We start from the raw sequence: 15,687 nt of genomic DNA, 5'->3' as shown, positions 1-15,687 counted from the left end.
ATTCTAGATATTCAGTAAGGCCTTGAGAGTCATATTAGGTGATTGTTTGAAAGTCAAAAAGACCAGCAAGCATTTCACATCCACTGGGATAGCTATTTTCAAAGAAAAACCAGAAAGCAACAAGTGTTAGGATTGTTGATAAATTGGACTCCTGCATATTACAGGTAGAAATGTAAATTGTATAATATATGCATTGTGGAAAACAATGTGGCTGTTTTTCTCAGAAAATCAAGCAAGATTATAGTATGGTACCATTTCAATTCTGGATATAGACTCAAAAGAATTGAAAGCAGGCACTCAAACATGTATCTTGTAATGCCATATTCTCAATGGCATTAATCAAGATAGCCAAAAAGTGGGAGCAACCTAAGTGTCCATCAACAGATGGATAGACGAAACGTGACTTAAACACACAATAGAATATTATTCAGCCTTAAAAAGGAATGAAATTCGGACACATGCTACAACATGGATGAACTTTGAAGACATTATACTAAATGAAATAAGCCAGTCTTCAGAGGACAAATATTGTATGAGTCCATTTATTAGAGCAGACAAAGTCATAGAGACAGAAATACCACTCTAAAGGTAGAATGGTGATTGCCAGGGAGAGTTGTTCAGTGCGTACCTATTTTCAGTTTAGAAAGATGAAAAGATTCTGTAGATGGATAGTGGTGATGGTTTGCAACATTGTGAAATGAATGTGCTCAGTGCCACCAAATTCTACACTTAAAAATGGTAAAAAAAACAAAAACAAAAACAAAAACAAACCCCACCAAAATGCTAAGCATCCCCAGGAACAACAAAATGGAGATGCATGAAAAGTGCTGCATAAAACTATGTAACACATGCTCATTTGGATTTCTTAGTGTTCTGGCTTCTACACTTTGGTAGAAGAGACCTACAATTTGGTTTTAGGCTCTAGGCCTTGCTCCTTGGATTATTAACAAATTATTTTGTTTCTCTGATCCTCATCTGGAAAAAGGGTCCCTATAATCTTATCGAACAGTGAAGATGTATGTGCATAAACTTCTATATAAATGTTAATTATTTTCAATTTTGAAAAAATAGCAAAACAAACTTATCTTCCCTTCACTGATGTGGCTGGGCTGTGTGACACATAAGCTATTCCTTTATATCTCTTTGCAGCCTTGTAGAACTCAGGAGAGGAATGGTCAACACAAAAGAAGATTTGGCTTCACAGGCTGTCGATTATATATGTGTGTGTACATGTAAGTATGTGTGCATGTACACACACATTATATGTACATCTCTGCTTGTCTTTTGCCCTGCTACTGGATTTCCTGAGAAGGCCCTGTGCTGACTGCCCCACAGCAGTCAGGCTGAGGCTAATTGTACAAGCACCCAAGTACTGAGCTAATGGCTATGGCTTAAAGGATCATATACTCTTTACTTGAATTATTTGTTGGTCAGCTTCCCTGAGTGCAACTATGCCATAAATCCCTGTTTTTTTGAGTTGACTAGGTGATTCACAGAGAAAAGTAGAGCTTTTTACATACTCTGAGCTGATATATCCTTGCATTACCTGCCCCCCCACCCCTTTGCTTTGTGAGGTCCCCTCTTTGCTTTGTGAGGTCAGAGATTTGGGCACAGCTGTAACTATTTCAGTTGTGCCTCGATTTGCATCCATTGTGTTTTTTTGCCAACACATGGTTGAAAAGTGTTATCTTTGTAGTGTTTTTAATACCTTGCCTAAGGAAATACATGTGCTTGTTTTTATAGGATAGTGGTGGAATATGCACCATATATCTTGAGGGCAAAGCAGAAGAAACAGGCCCTGTCATGGCATAATTTCTGCCTCCGAGTCCAATCTCTTGTGAACTTGGGTTGTCATCATTTTAGATACTAAGGACATGTCATTTAATTAATTAATTAAATTATTCCAGTCAGTGAAAGGGATACTTTATTGAGGTCTTGGGGCCATAGGGTTTGGGCAGGAAGCACCCCTGTGGGCAAAGGAGGAGGCAGTCGTGGGGCCTTATTTGACCTTCTTCTCAGGGTGCAGGTTGTTGGTGTGGCTGTGACCTGGTAGAAGGATGGCTCGATTGATGTCATCCCTCAGGTGCAGCACCCAGTACAAGATGGACTCTTTCTGAATATTGTAGTCTGAGAGAATGCAGCCATCCTCCAGCTGTTCTCCAGGAAAGATCAGATGCTACTGGTCAGGTGTGATGCCCTCCATGAATTTTGTATTTGACATTCTCAATGGAATCACTGGGCTAGTCCTGGCGGTGATGGTCTTGCCATTTAGGGTCTTCATAAAGATTTGCTTCTCTGTGTCTGCTACTTGGCTGCCTCATTGATGAGAAAGATGACATGCCATTTTAATTGACCCAAAGATACTCTACAAATAACCATGCACTTTTTTTTAAAGATTTATTTATGCATACAAGAGCTGGGGTACAGGCCAGAGGTGCGGGGGTGGGGGGTGGGCGGAGAGGATTCACCAGAGATAGAGTGGGGAACAGAACAGGCAGATTCACTGAAGTACACTGCTGAGGCGGCAGCGGGCAAGTCAGGAAAGTTCTACTGTGCCATGTGGGTTGCTCCCTGGCCCACCGGGGATCGAACTTGTGCTACAGAGGCTGTGGATAGCTTCACAGGTTGCGTCTTAACCCCTTGTACCACCAGGGAGACCCTAACCATGCATTTTGAATTACTGAGTATTTATTTGGCAAAATTAAACCATCCTATAATGCCTAGAATAAGCTTTAAAGATAATGTCCTCTGGATGATGGGGGAAGACCCTGGGCTGAGGATGGCTATGAGTGCATAGATATTGATAGTCTGTTTTCTTTTTTTATTGAAATTTTTAAGGATGTTGCAATTCAAGAGCCATAGGTCTTAGTGAATAACTTGTAGGTGCCTTCATTTATATTTCTTTGCTATGAGCATCCCAGCCTATCTTGCAGAGTCTTGCTTCTTTAGTCTGTTTCTATCATGAGCATTAAAAAATCCCCCATATATTTCATTTTATGACAATGTTCAAACATATACAAAGTATGGTGTATCTACATTCAACAGTTATCAGCATTTTATTAATCCACCTCTCCTCATTTTATTCTGAAATAGTGAATGGAAATTCTAGATATATACCATTTCACCTACTTCAGTATACATCCCTAACTAATAAGGATTATTTTCTTTTTTAACATTACCACAATGCCATTATTATCCTTAAGAGATGTTACAGTACTTCCTTAATATCACGAAATATTTAAATATGAAGAAGAGATACCAATTAGATTTTACAAAACACTGATAATTTATTACATTTGTTTCTAGTCTTTTTTTTTTAAGAAAAAGCTTTACAGATACAATTGAAGCCCCCTTCTTATGATATGTGTGTTTTTAAATGTGATATTGTTTTGTTTGTTCTTTTGTATTTGTTCTTTTTTTTGTTCTTTCATTTATTACTTGTATAGTATATACTTAATGTCATCCTGTATATTCATCTAAAATTTGCTTTTTAAACTTACCATTAGGTTTTCAAGGCATGGTTAGGGATAAGCATGCATGTCAGGGAGGCCCTAACCATGCATTTTGAATTACTGAGTATTTAATTTGGCAAAATTAAACTATCCTATCAATGCCTAGAATGAGCTTTAAAGATAATGCCTTCTGGATGATGGGGGGAATTTCCAAAAATTGGCTATTGTAAACAACCTAAAGACATATGAATGGGTAAAGAAGACGTGATAATATATATATTTAGATACTAAGGACATGTCATTTAATTAATTAAATTATTCCAGTCACTGAATACACATACACACGCACGCACGCACACAATGGAATAATACCCAGCTACCAAAAAAGGTGAAAACTTGCCATTTGCAATAACATGGATGGAACTGGAGGGAATTATATTAAGCAAAGTCAGTCAGAAGGATAAAGACAAATACCAGATGATTTCACTCACATGAACCTAAAGAAAAAAAACAAACAAACAAGGGAAAAGACACAACTGAAAAACATACCCTAGAAATTCTGACTGCAGAATTGATGCTACCAGAAGAGGAGGATGGGGCTAGGGAGATGGAACCCAATGGTCTATGGTAGAGGATTATGGATGCTTTGATAGTGGATATAGTGTGGTTGCATTTATCTGAAGAGGTGTGAACCTATACCTCTAAAACATATACAGTATTGTATATGTTTGAGGTCCATGTATTTTTCCTCAAATGCTACCAGTTCATCTTTTTCATAGCTGGGTAATATTCCACTGACAATATGTTTTTCTATCCACCCATCTGTTGAAGGGCACCTGGGTTGGTTCCATGACTTGGCAGTTGTAAATAGTGCTGCTATGTATATAAGTATAGGTAAATTTTTTTTGTATTAGAGTTTTCATATTTGCATAAATACCTATTGCTGGATCATATGGGGAATTTCCACTTTTATTTTCTTGAGAAGCCACTATACTGTTTTCCACAGGGGCTTGCATTCCCACCAACAGTGGATGAGAGTTCCTTTTTCACTACAGCTAAATAACATTTGTTAATTCTATTCTTTTTTATATGGACCATTCTCTCCGGGTTGAGGGGACGTCTCAATGTGGTTTTAATTTTCATTTCTCTTTTAATAAATGATATTTTACATTTTTTCATGTCTGTAGGCCATCTCACTGTCCTCTTTAGGGAAGTGTCAGTTGAAGTCCTTTGCCCATTTTTTGATTGGATTGTTTGTTTCTTTGTTGTTGAATTATGTAAGTACTTCATAAATTTTGGAGATTAACACCTTGTCAGATATATGGTATGTAAATTTTCCACATTGTAGGTTGTCTTTGTTTTGTGATGGTTTCTCTTGAAGTACAAGGTTTTAAGTTTGATATAGTCCCACTTGGTTTGTTTTTTTTTTTGCTTTTGTTTCCCTTGCTGTTGGGAGGGGAATTCCCACATATATATTTGTGGCAGACGCCTTGTACTGTGTTTTTTTCAAGTATTTTATGGTTTCGGTTCTTATGTCCAAATCTTTAATCCAGTTTGAATTAAGTTTTGAGTATGGAGTTAAATATTGGTCTTGCTATATCAGTTTTTTTTTGTTTTTTTTTGCAAGTGGCTATCCATATTTCCCAGCACCTTACACCTTCTCCATTTTATGGCTGTACCTACTTTGTTGAAGATTAAGTGTCCATGTTTATATGCATTTATCTCTGAGCTTTCAATTCTGTTCCATTAGTCTGAGTTTCTATTTTTGTTCCAGTGCCATACTGTTTTGATTACTGTTGCTGTATAATATTGTTTGAAGCCAGGAAGTGTGATGCCTCCATTTTCCCTCTTAAGATTTTTTTTTTAGCTATTCAGGACCTTTTGTGGTTCTCTATGAATTTGATAATTGTTTGTTCTATTTCCTTTAAAAAAAAGTCATGGGTGTTGATAGGTATTGCATTAAATCTATAAATTGCTTTGAATAGGGCCATTTTGGTGTGTGGTCTCCATTTTCTATTTGATGAAACTCAGGAGACTAAACTCAGGAGATTAAAATGAAAACATAAATGAGTAGAAGAAACAGGTGAACCTCTTAATTAATTAATTTATTTTTAAAGATTTATTTATTTATTTATTTATTTATTTATTTATGCACACACTGGGTACACTCAGAAGCGCGGGAGGGTGAGAGAATTCACCAGAACCAGAGTGGAGAGCAGAACAGGCAGAGTGACGAAATACACTGCTGAGGGGAGCAGCTGGCGGCAGGAGAGGTCTGCGCGCCATGTGGGACCCTCGCCCAGCGGCCGGGGATCGAACTGGCGCTGCAGAGGCTACGGGCAGCCTCGCAACCCAGCGCTCAACCGCTGCGGCGCGCTGCGCCACCGCCACCGGGGAGGCCCTGCCTCTTTATTTTTTAATTGTTTACTTTTCATAAAGACACTACAGAGAAGTATTTCTCTAATATTAGATACATAGTAGCAAAAGAAAGATAGGTCCCTGACTTGTGACCTCAGTGTTGGGGAAAAGCAATAGAAGTAGGGATTATGAAAAGCTAAAGTGCTTATGGCCTGTCTAAATATATTAATGAGGTATAAAGTTCCTTTGTGTCACTTTTCATTAAAATAACAAAACCCTTAATCTTTATTTTCACAACCTTAACTTGTAAGAGATACAGGATTTCTTGTTTGCCAGAAAAAGTCATGACGTATTTTTTCAAGCAAAAATACGTCATGACTTTTCCAACCACCCAATAGATATACCAGCCCAGGCCAGAGAATTCATAGTTGAAATAGGCAAATCATAAACCTGGAACACTATGGGGCACACTTAAAGGATCATGTCCAGTCAACAATGAAATACTTTGGAGGAGGACACGGAACTTGATCTTGCCCAATAATGTAAGGAAGAAGGAACCTAAGAAACAAAGGAACTCAAGGAGCAAAGGCAATTTCATTCTAGGGGAGGGAGAATAATATTGATTTGGTTGCCATATCTTCATTTTTTTTTTATTGTAAAAGGAAACATGTTTCTTGCAAAAATAGGATGGGAAGGCATAAGGCTAAAATTAAAATGTTAAAGTTTCTGAATAATTTTACCCTAAAGAATTGCAAACAGGAACTTGGGTATTTGTTATACCCATGTTCTTAAATTGTTATGCAAGCATTATTCACAGTGGCCGAAAGATGGAAACAGCCCAAATGTCCATCGATAGATGAATTGACAAACAATGTGTGTGTGTGTGTGTGTGTGTGTGTGTGTGTGTATGTGTGTATGTATGTGATGGAATATTACTCAGCCTTTATAAGTATTGAAGTTGTGATTCACACTGCTATATGAAAGACATTTTAAATGAACAAGCCTGACCAAAAGGGACAAATATATAATTCAACTTACATGAAGTGCCCAGAGCAGTCACATTCATAGAGGCAGAAAGTAGGATGGTGCTTACTAGGGGGTGGGGATTGTTATTTTCATTTGGTGCAGGGGATTGTTATTTTCATTTGGTGCAGAGTTTCAGTTTGGGATAATATATAAGTTCTGGAGATGGACAGTGATGGTGATTGTACAACAGGTGCAAATATACCTAATGCTACCAAGTTGTACTCTTAAGATGGTTAAAATAGTAAATTTCATGTTATATATATTTTATAATTTAAAAAAGTCTCCAAGCCCTATTATTAGAGGTGGTATCCATTATGAATAACTTCTTCAATGGCTTTCCAGATATGTATAGATATGTAAGTTTAAACATACTCATTTAATGCCTACTTTTGGTGGCACTCATTTAGGTAACTGGGGAGTTCCTCCTTGAACCAAATTAACAAGAGTCTTTGCTGTCATGGAGCATTGCTTTACTCAAATGGATGTTGGTACACATACTGTTTTACACCTCATTTTCCCACTTAACAAAGGGCTTTGGATGGCTTTCTGAGTTATCCTTATAGAGCTACTGATTTAGTGGCTCCATGGTATGCTCTTGTATATGTGCTATAATTTGTGACTCTCTTATTGAATGGAGAAAAGGGAGGCAGAAGCAGAGAGCTTACTATGTTTTGTTGCCAATGCTTGCTCCTATTGTAACTTAAGTTTTTATTAGGAATATAATATTGGTAGACTTGTTACTAAGTCAAGCAGTGCCAAATGTGTAAAGTAAAATTAAAACCCTCCAATCTGTCTTTTACTACTCTTTTAATACTATTCCTTAGAAATAGTGTATCCAATGTTAACAGCTTGTTTATCCTGCCATTTTTGAATGCATCTGCAAGTATAAAGAATATGTATAATATACATATTTAATTATTGGAGCTGATGCATGTAGTGTATTGTAATATTGCCTAGACTATTAAGAGTAGTTATACACGGGTAAGTGCTGGACTGAGCTTTATGAGAGTAGGGGTCTGTCTAGATCTTGCTACTATGACAGGCAGATCCTTACTTGTCATATGTACAGTGTTCCACATTCACTGAAAGTGCGTTGAAAACTAGTGTTCCACTCAAGTGTCAAAAAGACAAAATCTTGCCATTTGCAAAAACATGGCTGAAACTGGAGTAGATTGTTTATGCAAAGCAAAATAAGTCAGAAGGAGAATGACAAATACTGGATGATTTTGCTTATATGTGAACTATAAAGAAACAAAGCAAAGGTACAGACAAGGCTAAACCAAAACAAGCCCTGGGAATCCACCTGCAGAACAGAGGGAAGGGGAGTGGACGCAAAAGTTGGAGGACCCATGGACTGTGGTGGAGGGTTGTAAGTACTTTGGTGGTAGACATGGTATGGTAACATACAGTTGATGAGGTGTGAACACCTACACTTGTAAAATATGCAGTGCCATAAACCAATTTAACCTCAATTTTTAAAAAAAGGAAACTAGTATTCTAGCAACATTGCTTTTAGAATTCTTTCATTATCAGCATTTAGAAACCAAATCAGGTTCTATTAATTGAGGAAGAAAGGGCAGGTGGAGACAGTAAAAGGACGGTGTCACTGCTTATCCTTGCCATTTTGGTGTGCCTATTTAAAATTTAATTCCTGTGGAAAAAATGAGTGACTTAAAGGCCATGTGTCTACTGATGGATAAGGGACTGGAACCCTCAGTTTATGTACCTGGGTCAGAATCTCATCAAGTTGGGGAGATGAAGTTTTAAATAGGATGGGATTCAAGTTGGCAAAACTAAATGTCAGCTGTTTTAACTTTAAATTCTTGCTTCTTTCTCAAGGAGGAGATGATCGCCGGGTTCTTTTATGGCACATGGAACAGGCTATCCACTCCAGAGTCAAACCCATACAACTGAAGGGAGAGCATCATTCTAACATTTTTTGCCTGGCTTTCAACAGTGGAAACACCAAAGTATTCTCTGGAGGTGAGAAGAAGGGAGATTTCCACCTTGGGAAATTCACATGACTGGGATTTTACAGGAGTGCCAAAATAACTCCCTTATTTTTTTCTTTTATCTCATTGAGCTGTGGAATTACTGATTCCCATAGCTTATCTCTCTGTATTACAGCAGTTTAGATACATGTATTAGAGTAAGTTCTCTCTCCTTTCCTCCCTTTCTCCCTTCTGCCCTTCCTCCCTTCCTTCTTTCTTTCACTCCACTCTTGCGCTTTCATTCCTTGGTATAAAACTTCATATTGCAATCTGATACTCAGGAACACACTATTTTAAGTTAAAATAGTCCCTAACTTCAGTATGTGTTGGATACCTTTTTTTTTTTTTTAATTCTATTTTATTTTTATAGATTTTAAAACTTATAACTCAAATTGATGCCATGACCCCTAATGACTCCCATTTGAAAATCATTGTGTTAGGGCACAATTGGACTGACTTGTGCTTCAGCCAGCCTCTTGGAAATAGAGTTCATCAACCATTTCCTTCCACTGAATATATATGTCTGTGTTCCAAAAGCAATTTAAATGCAACAGATCTAAAATCAAGATTGTTGGTCCTCTCCTTGCACAAAAATTTCCTCTTGTTCTCTGGATTTCCTTTCTCAGTTGTTATCACCATTCACCCAATTATTTAAGCTTATTAGCTTTAACTTTAAAGAAACTGCTGACACTTCAACTTATAAAAATGACAATTTTACTTGGTCTGATCTAATAGAAATCTCAGTTGTCCTCAGACCTGCCTTTCTTTCATATATTCATCTTGTTACTTTCCAACTAGACTGTCAGATCTATGGCGAAAGCCTCTCTGTTCTCTGTACACCCACTGCTCTGATTAAAGTCCTCTCTTTGGCCTCAACTATTGCAGTGACTTTCTGTGATTTCTGCTACTGGCCTCTAACCATCCTTCTAATTCATTGCTATTATCAGTTTTCCTTTAGATTCAACCATGAGAATCTCTGCCTTATAGTACCCACAGGATAAAGACTAAACCCCAGTCTACCTCTCTGGCCTCATCTTTCTTCCTCTGAGTCTTATACTCTAGCCCAATAAAACATTGCCATGTTAGGTGCACTGTGCCTGTGTGCATGGTATTCTTCCTTGGGTCATGATTAGATTTTACCCCTCTCATCTTCCATTGGTAAGAGTTTTGAGTTATTTGAATTTCTGTTCAAATGTTTGCTTCCCCATGAAAAATTTTCCCCTTCTGCCACATGATTGCTCCTTTATCAGTGTCTCCACTGCTACAAAATAACTGATTTTGTTGCTATTGATTGTGCAGTTGGTCTGTGAGTTCTTCCAAGAAACTTAGAGCCTCAGTACCTCATGCTGTGCCTGTTATTGAGTAGGAATTAGTAGAGGTTTGATTTACTTGGTATGTACCCATGACAAAACTTACTTAGTTTACATTTTTAAAATGCAGGTTTATTAGGAAAAGGAGAAAGAAAAAGAGAGGCACCTGTATAGTCACAGGTGGGCAGAAGAACGCCACAGTTGATAGCCAGAATTTTAAAATATCCTGGGCTACATCCTTACTGATACTTTTACTTTCTATTTAAGTGACCATTGGCTCTATGTTCAACAGAGTGGGAAGTTTTTTACTTATTGTTTTCTCATATTCAGGTTTTTATTTTTTACAATATAAACCATTTGAAAGTAGGACTAGACCATGAATATAGTATTTTTAGGTTCCTTGATGAAATAAAGAGAAATGCAAAAAAAAAAAAGGTTGTGGATAAAAACTTTCCTGGCATTTAGAATCACATTTTAGTGTTTTAAGAGATGATGAGGATACGGATAGTATCAAACATGTATTGGGGGATTACAAAGTGGTTAGCCTTATTCTGATTGTACTTGATTTTCACAATGACTTTGAAATGTAGGTACACTTATTATCCCTGTTTCACAAATAAAACAGTGAGACATAGTAAATTTACAGATTTTATTCCAGGTCTTAGAGTTAATAAGCATTTTGCTTTAAAAAAAAAAAAAAGAACTATCTTATATGAATGAATTGATTTGCCTGTGGTTGTTTATCTTTTCCTTAATGGTACAGGTGGTTTTTTCCACATCATCCACTGGATAATATATTTTTGGAAACTTATTATGTTATACCTGGTTGCTGTCATGCTTTTTAAAATTCTATGTAGGAATGTCTTATCCTCAAATTATTTTTATAAACCTTTTTTCTAATTTACACTGTTACTTTGTATTAATGTTCATTCTTTTCATATGTTTTCCCTGAAGTCTTTAAAATATTAAATTGTTTTGTGGGTAGGGACTACTTTGAAGGAATTATTACATGTCTGCTTGTTTTTCCTTTGCAGGAAATGATGAGCAAGTTATCCTCCATGATGTTGAAAGGTAAATAATTTGTTGGTATGTGAAGGTGATTGACTCTATTTTTTCAGATGAAGAGAGGCAAATATTTCTCTAGACTGAAATAATTTTTGAAGAAAATAGCACAAACCAACTGTTCTTTTCCAAAATAAGAGTCCTGTAATAGTTTTGAAATAAAATTTTGATTAAAACAAGAAAAATGATTATAAAGTTGGCATGAAATTATAGCTTTCAGGTGAAAATTTGAAGGGCAAGGTTTGAAGAGAAGGAAATATAATAAAAATAATTATAATAATAATGATGATGATAGCTATTATTTATTGAGTTCTTTCTAAGTGCAAGACACTTTCATAAGTGCTTTGTATATGTTAATTCATCTAACCCTCACAATTTTATTAAGAGATAACCATAGGGCCTCCCAAGTGGCATAGGGGTTAAGTCTCAATACTGTCAAGCTATGGTCAGCCACTACAGCATGAGTTTAATCTCCATCCATGGAGCTAACCCACATGGTGCAGCAGACCTCTCCTGTCTCGCCCGCTGCACCCCTCAGCAGTGTGTCTTGGTGGATCCACCTGTTCTGTTCCCTGCTCTGTCTCTAATGAATCCTCTCATCCCCTGTACCTCTTGCCTACACCCCAGTTTTTGTATGCATAAATAAATAAAATAAATCTTTTAAAAAAGAGAGCGATAACCTTATAGTCTCACAGATGTGGAGACTGAGGCATGGATTATTAGTTAACTTGGAGCTAGAAGGAATTATGCTCAGTGAAATAAGCCAGAAGGAAAAAGAAAAATATCGGATGGTTTCACTTGTAGCAGGAAAATAAGGGAACCAAATAAGACAACAGTGTAAAAAAATAACAGTATAAAACACAACAAAGCAAAAATAGACAATTATAAATCAGAGACATACTGCAGGGGAGGAGGAGGGAGAGGAATCAGAGGGAGGGAAGAGAATAGGGGACTGAGGTGATGGTGCATGGGGGCATTGGGGAAGGAAATTCCATCGGGACTGCTTCTGAGGGGGCGGGGGGAAGCAAATATTGTTTAAAAATGAACAACGATGTTAAAAAAAAAAAAAAAAAAGATCAAGTGGTGCTGAATGTGAACTTAGGCAGCATGGTCTCTTATTTACCATGCCTGATGAATAGGAGGTGCCTCTTACCTCTGCCGGCATCAAATTTGACTGCTTTAAACCTCCTTTTCTTATTAGAGTTCAAGTATCACACCAAATCTATATACAAGCAAATGCATTCTGCAGTAAATGAAACATGAAACTCATCTATTGTGTCACTCTTGAATATGCTTATGCAGGCAAAAAGTAAGCTTATTGTGAAGTCTATAAAAAGCTTATTAGAATTTTCTTTTACCTGAAAATTGAATACCTATTTTTTAATGCATGTAATATCCTTTGAATTTAGCTAGATTGACTTTCCCCTGGAAATGAAAGAGAACACCATCCTAGGAACTAGAGGACTGGGACTCTGCACTTTGCCTGTGTACCTCTTTCTGCTCTCTCTCTCAGCAGTGAGACCTTGGATGTGTTTGCTCATGAAGATGCTGTGTATGGCTTGTCAGTGAGCCCAGTAAATGACAACATTTTTGCCAGCTCCTCAGATGATGGCCGGGTTCTCATCTGGGACATTCGGGAGTCTCCCCATGGAGGTAGGATAACTGCAAAAGATTGTTGGATTGTATTGAAGAGTTTGATGTCAGGCTCACTGCATACTCAATCTATGACCTGAATAATCAGGATAGCAGTGATACAAAGGGAAAGTAACCTCACATGGGGGCATAGATAGATGTCTTTGGAGGTTCCATCTTTCCCCTAACTTGTCTGAAGTGAGGCATCTCTGCCAGTCGTTCTCCAGCCACATGTGAATCTCCACAAACCCCTGTGCATGTAGTAAATGCCACAAAATTTTGCTGTATACCATCCTAAGAAGCAGAAGATACAGTGCCGCTTTACAGAAGGCAGCCACCAGGAGTCACCTCTGGGCATGGTGCTGGCTACACACATAATCTTCATTAATTACAGAGAATGTGGGTGTTAGACACACTTTCTATATCCTAGTTTCAGCTTTGTTATTTTACAGAAATAACCACAGAACCTCCTTTTAACTGTGTATGGGAACTTAAGTAATGGCAAGTACTCTCTGTTTAATGTCTGGGTGAGTTTCTCTCCAAATGCATTTTTGAGTCTCTTAAGTATAAAATGAAAAACTTGTTTTGTTGAAGTTCCCCAGGAAATGCATCTTTTCAACTCATTTCCTGTAGAGAGATCTCTGTCTGTAACTCTGCCTGTCTTCAAAGACACTTTCCTCCAGTGCTACCCTCAGTGCCACCCTCACCAGCTCCCTGGGGGCAGCTTTGCCATGATATACTTGGATACATAGAATTACTACCTTGCCTGCATTGTCTCGCAGGATCAGGGTCTTTGTATTATTTTATATTCTGAGCATTTAACATCCTGGGCTGTGTTCACTACTGAGGCTAAAGCTCTGAGAGCATCTTGTTCTTAGGGTCAGGCAGATAAGGTAGCTGTAAGCAGTGCTTGGTAAGTGAAATTCTTTGTCTGAAATGCCTGGTGGTGGAGAGGACTGAGAACTCCCCTGCCCCGAGGCCTATGAAGTATCTTGTGTGGAAATCATAGACTGGGAGTGTTTTCTGTCTGTAACAACTTCCACTGACGTATATCCTCCCACGTAGCAGTGATTCATATCTCACCTGGAGCCAGCTAATATATCTAAAAGATTTAGATTTATTCCAGTGTTGGAATGAAATAATAAAAATCTAGACTGAGGTTATTTTCTTTTCAAGTTAGGAAACTGTGTGTACCAGAAAGGTAAATTGCACTGTTACTTTCTTTTATCTTTGTTTTTTAATTTGATTTAGTCTTAAATATTATTGATGTACCACTTTGCGAGTACAGTTTCACATCTCAATATGTGTATATGCTTCACTCACCACTAGATTGTCTTCATTTTTTGTCATTGGCTTACTTTGTCTTCATTAGATCTATGTAGTTTTAATTTTTAAAATTAGTACATTTGGATTAAGGTATAATAATCCTACCAGTAATTGGTCATACATTTTTTTTCAGCTCATGTGGAATTCATTTTCACTTACTGTAAAGCAGCTTGCTTTCCCATCCGCAGTGACCATTTCTTTTTTTTCCCACAGGATCTGAGTAGGAACTATATATATACTTCTGAGTGTTATAGCTTAAATTTTGTTTAAGTTGTGATTTTCAGATTTTCTGTGTACAGAAAGTGTGTCCTAGGACTTACGGGGACCTTGTGTAAGGGTGACTGCCAGCATGACGTACTACTCAGACCTTTGGGTGGTTATTAAAGGGTGTGCTTCTACTTGCTTTAACATTCCTGCTGTTTGCCTTCCATTGGCCTGAAGGTGCTTGAAATGAACTGACATAATTTCTCTCTTCACAGAGCCCTTCTGTCTGGCAAACTATCCATCTGCCTTTCACAGTGTCATGTTTAATCCTGTGGAGCCCAGGCTATTGGCCACAGCCAATTCAAAGGAAGGAGTGGGACTCTGGGATATTCGAAAACCTCAGAGGTGAGCCCCTTTATTCTTAAACTATTAAAATTGGCCAGTACTCTCAGGCAATGTGGTCAGCCAGCAAAGGTTGTGTTTTGAGATCCTGTTCATCAGTTAATCTCAATTGTATGTCTCCTGACATGTATTGATCTCTCTGAAGCCATAGAAGCCCTGTTTCCAATGGGCAGGCGGTGTGAAAAATCCACACTGATTGCTGCAGAGTGATATAATCTGAATTCTAGACAGGGGCAAATATGGGCAAACTTATAATGACTTGCTTTATAGATGACTTACATGCATCGTCACTTCCTCTGGAAATTTGACATATAGGTCACTTCTCATTTTGTAAAATAATATTGTAAAATCATATGAAAAGTAAGTGAAGTTGTGACTTAATTCATGCGGTGCCTATGAAAGGAACTATGAATTACAGATGATATCTTCCTTGGTGATTTTTAGTGCTTACTAATTCTTTCCATACAGCAGTCAGAGTTGATTAAAATTATTGCAGCAGATCTGATGGCCCAGAGGGTGTCCCTAGTATTGTACAGAGTTCCTTGAGGCTATGTAGGGCAGCAGAGATTTCTCGTCCCCTCTCTTCTGCAGTATACTGGCTCTTGCTTTTCTATGCTGCTGAAATGCTTATGTGTAGGGATCGTGTTTTCTGCTAGGAAGACTATCTCCTGTGTGGAACTCTGACATTTTCTCCACTTCAGGCTCTTTATGAACAACTGTTCTGCCATGTCTAGTTATAAAAGGCAAAATGCAAGATTTGGACTAGTTACATCAGCCTTCTCTCAACCTACCATCTCCCATACTTATAATTATAATGAAAAGCTGGCAACTGGAGTGGGGCCATGCGCTATTCATTCCCAGTGGAAAGCTTGAGTAGTTCATGATGTCAGCAGTATCTTAAAAGAAGAAGGGGGTGCTGAGTGT

The 15,687-nt window shown here is 37.7% G+C and overlaps 1 protein-coding gene across 2 annotated transcripts in view; it reads left to right on the top strand.

Annotated features, from left to right (window-relative positions):
- DCAF5 (DDB1 and CUL4 associated factor 5) overlaps positions 1-15,687 on the top strand; it is a gene marked incomplete at both ends in the record, with an annotated part of 94,034 nt that overhangs the window by 18,619 nt on the left and 59,728 nt on the right. The window contains 4 exons of one of the 2 annotated variants that reach the window (XM_084239950.1): positions 8,676-8,819; positions 11,172-11,208; positions 12,716-12,852; positions 14,637-14,766. In XM_084239950.1, the coding sequence (XP_084096076.1) occupies positions 8,676-8,819; positions 11,172-11,208; positions 12,716-12,852; positions 14,637-14,766 (448 nt within the window). Of the gene's footprint in view, positions 1-8,675; positions 8,820-11,171; positions 11,209-12,712; positions 12,853-14,636; positions 14,767-15,687 lie in introns of both variants that reach the window. The other variant, XM_084239949.1, reaches the window with a different exon arrangement.

The sequence above is a fragment of the Talpa europaea genome, assembly GCF_964194135.1.
Source record: "Talpa europaea genome assembly, chromosome: 8".
NCBI lineage: Eukaryota > Metazoa > Chordata > Mammalia > Eulipotyphla > Talpidae > Talpa > Talpa europaea.
This window is presented reverse-complemented; position numbering and strand designations above follow the sequence as displayed.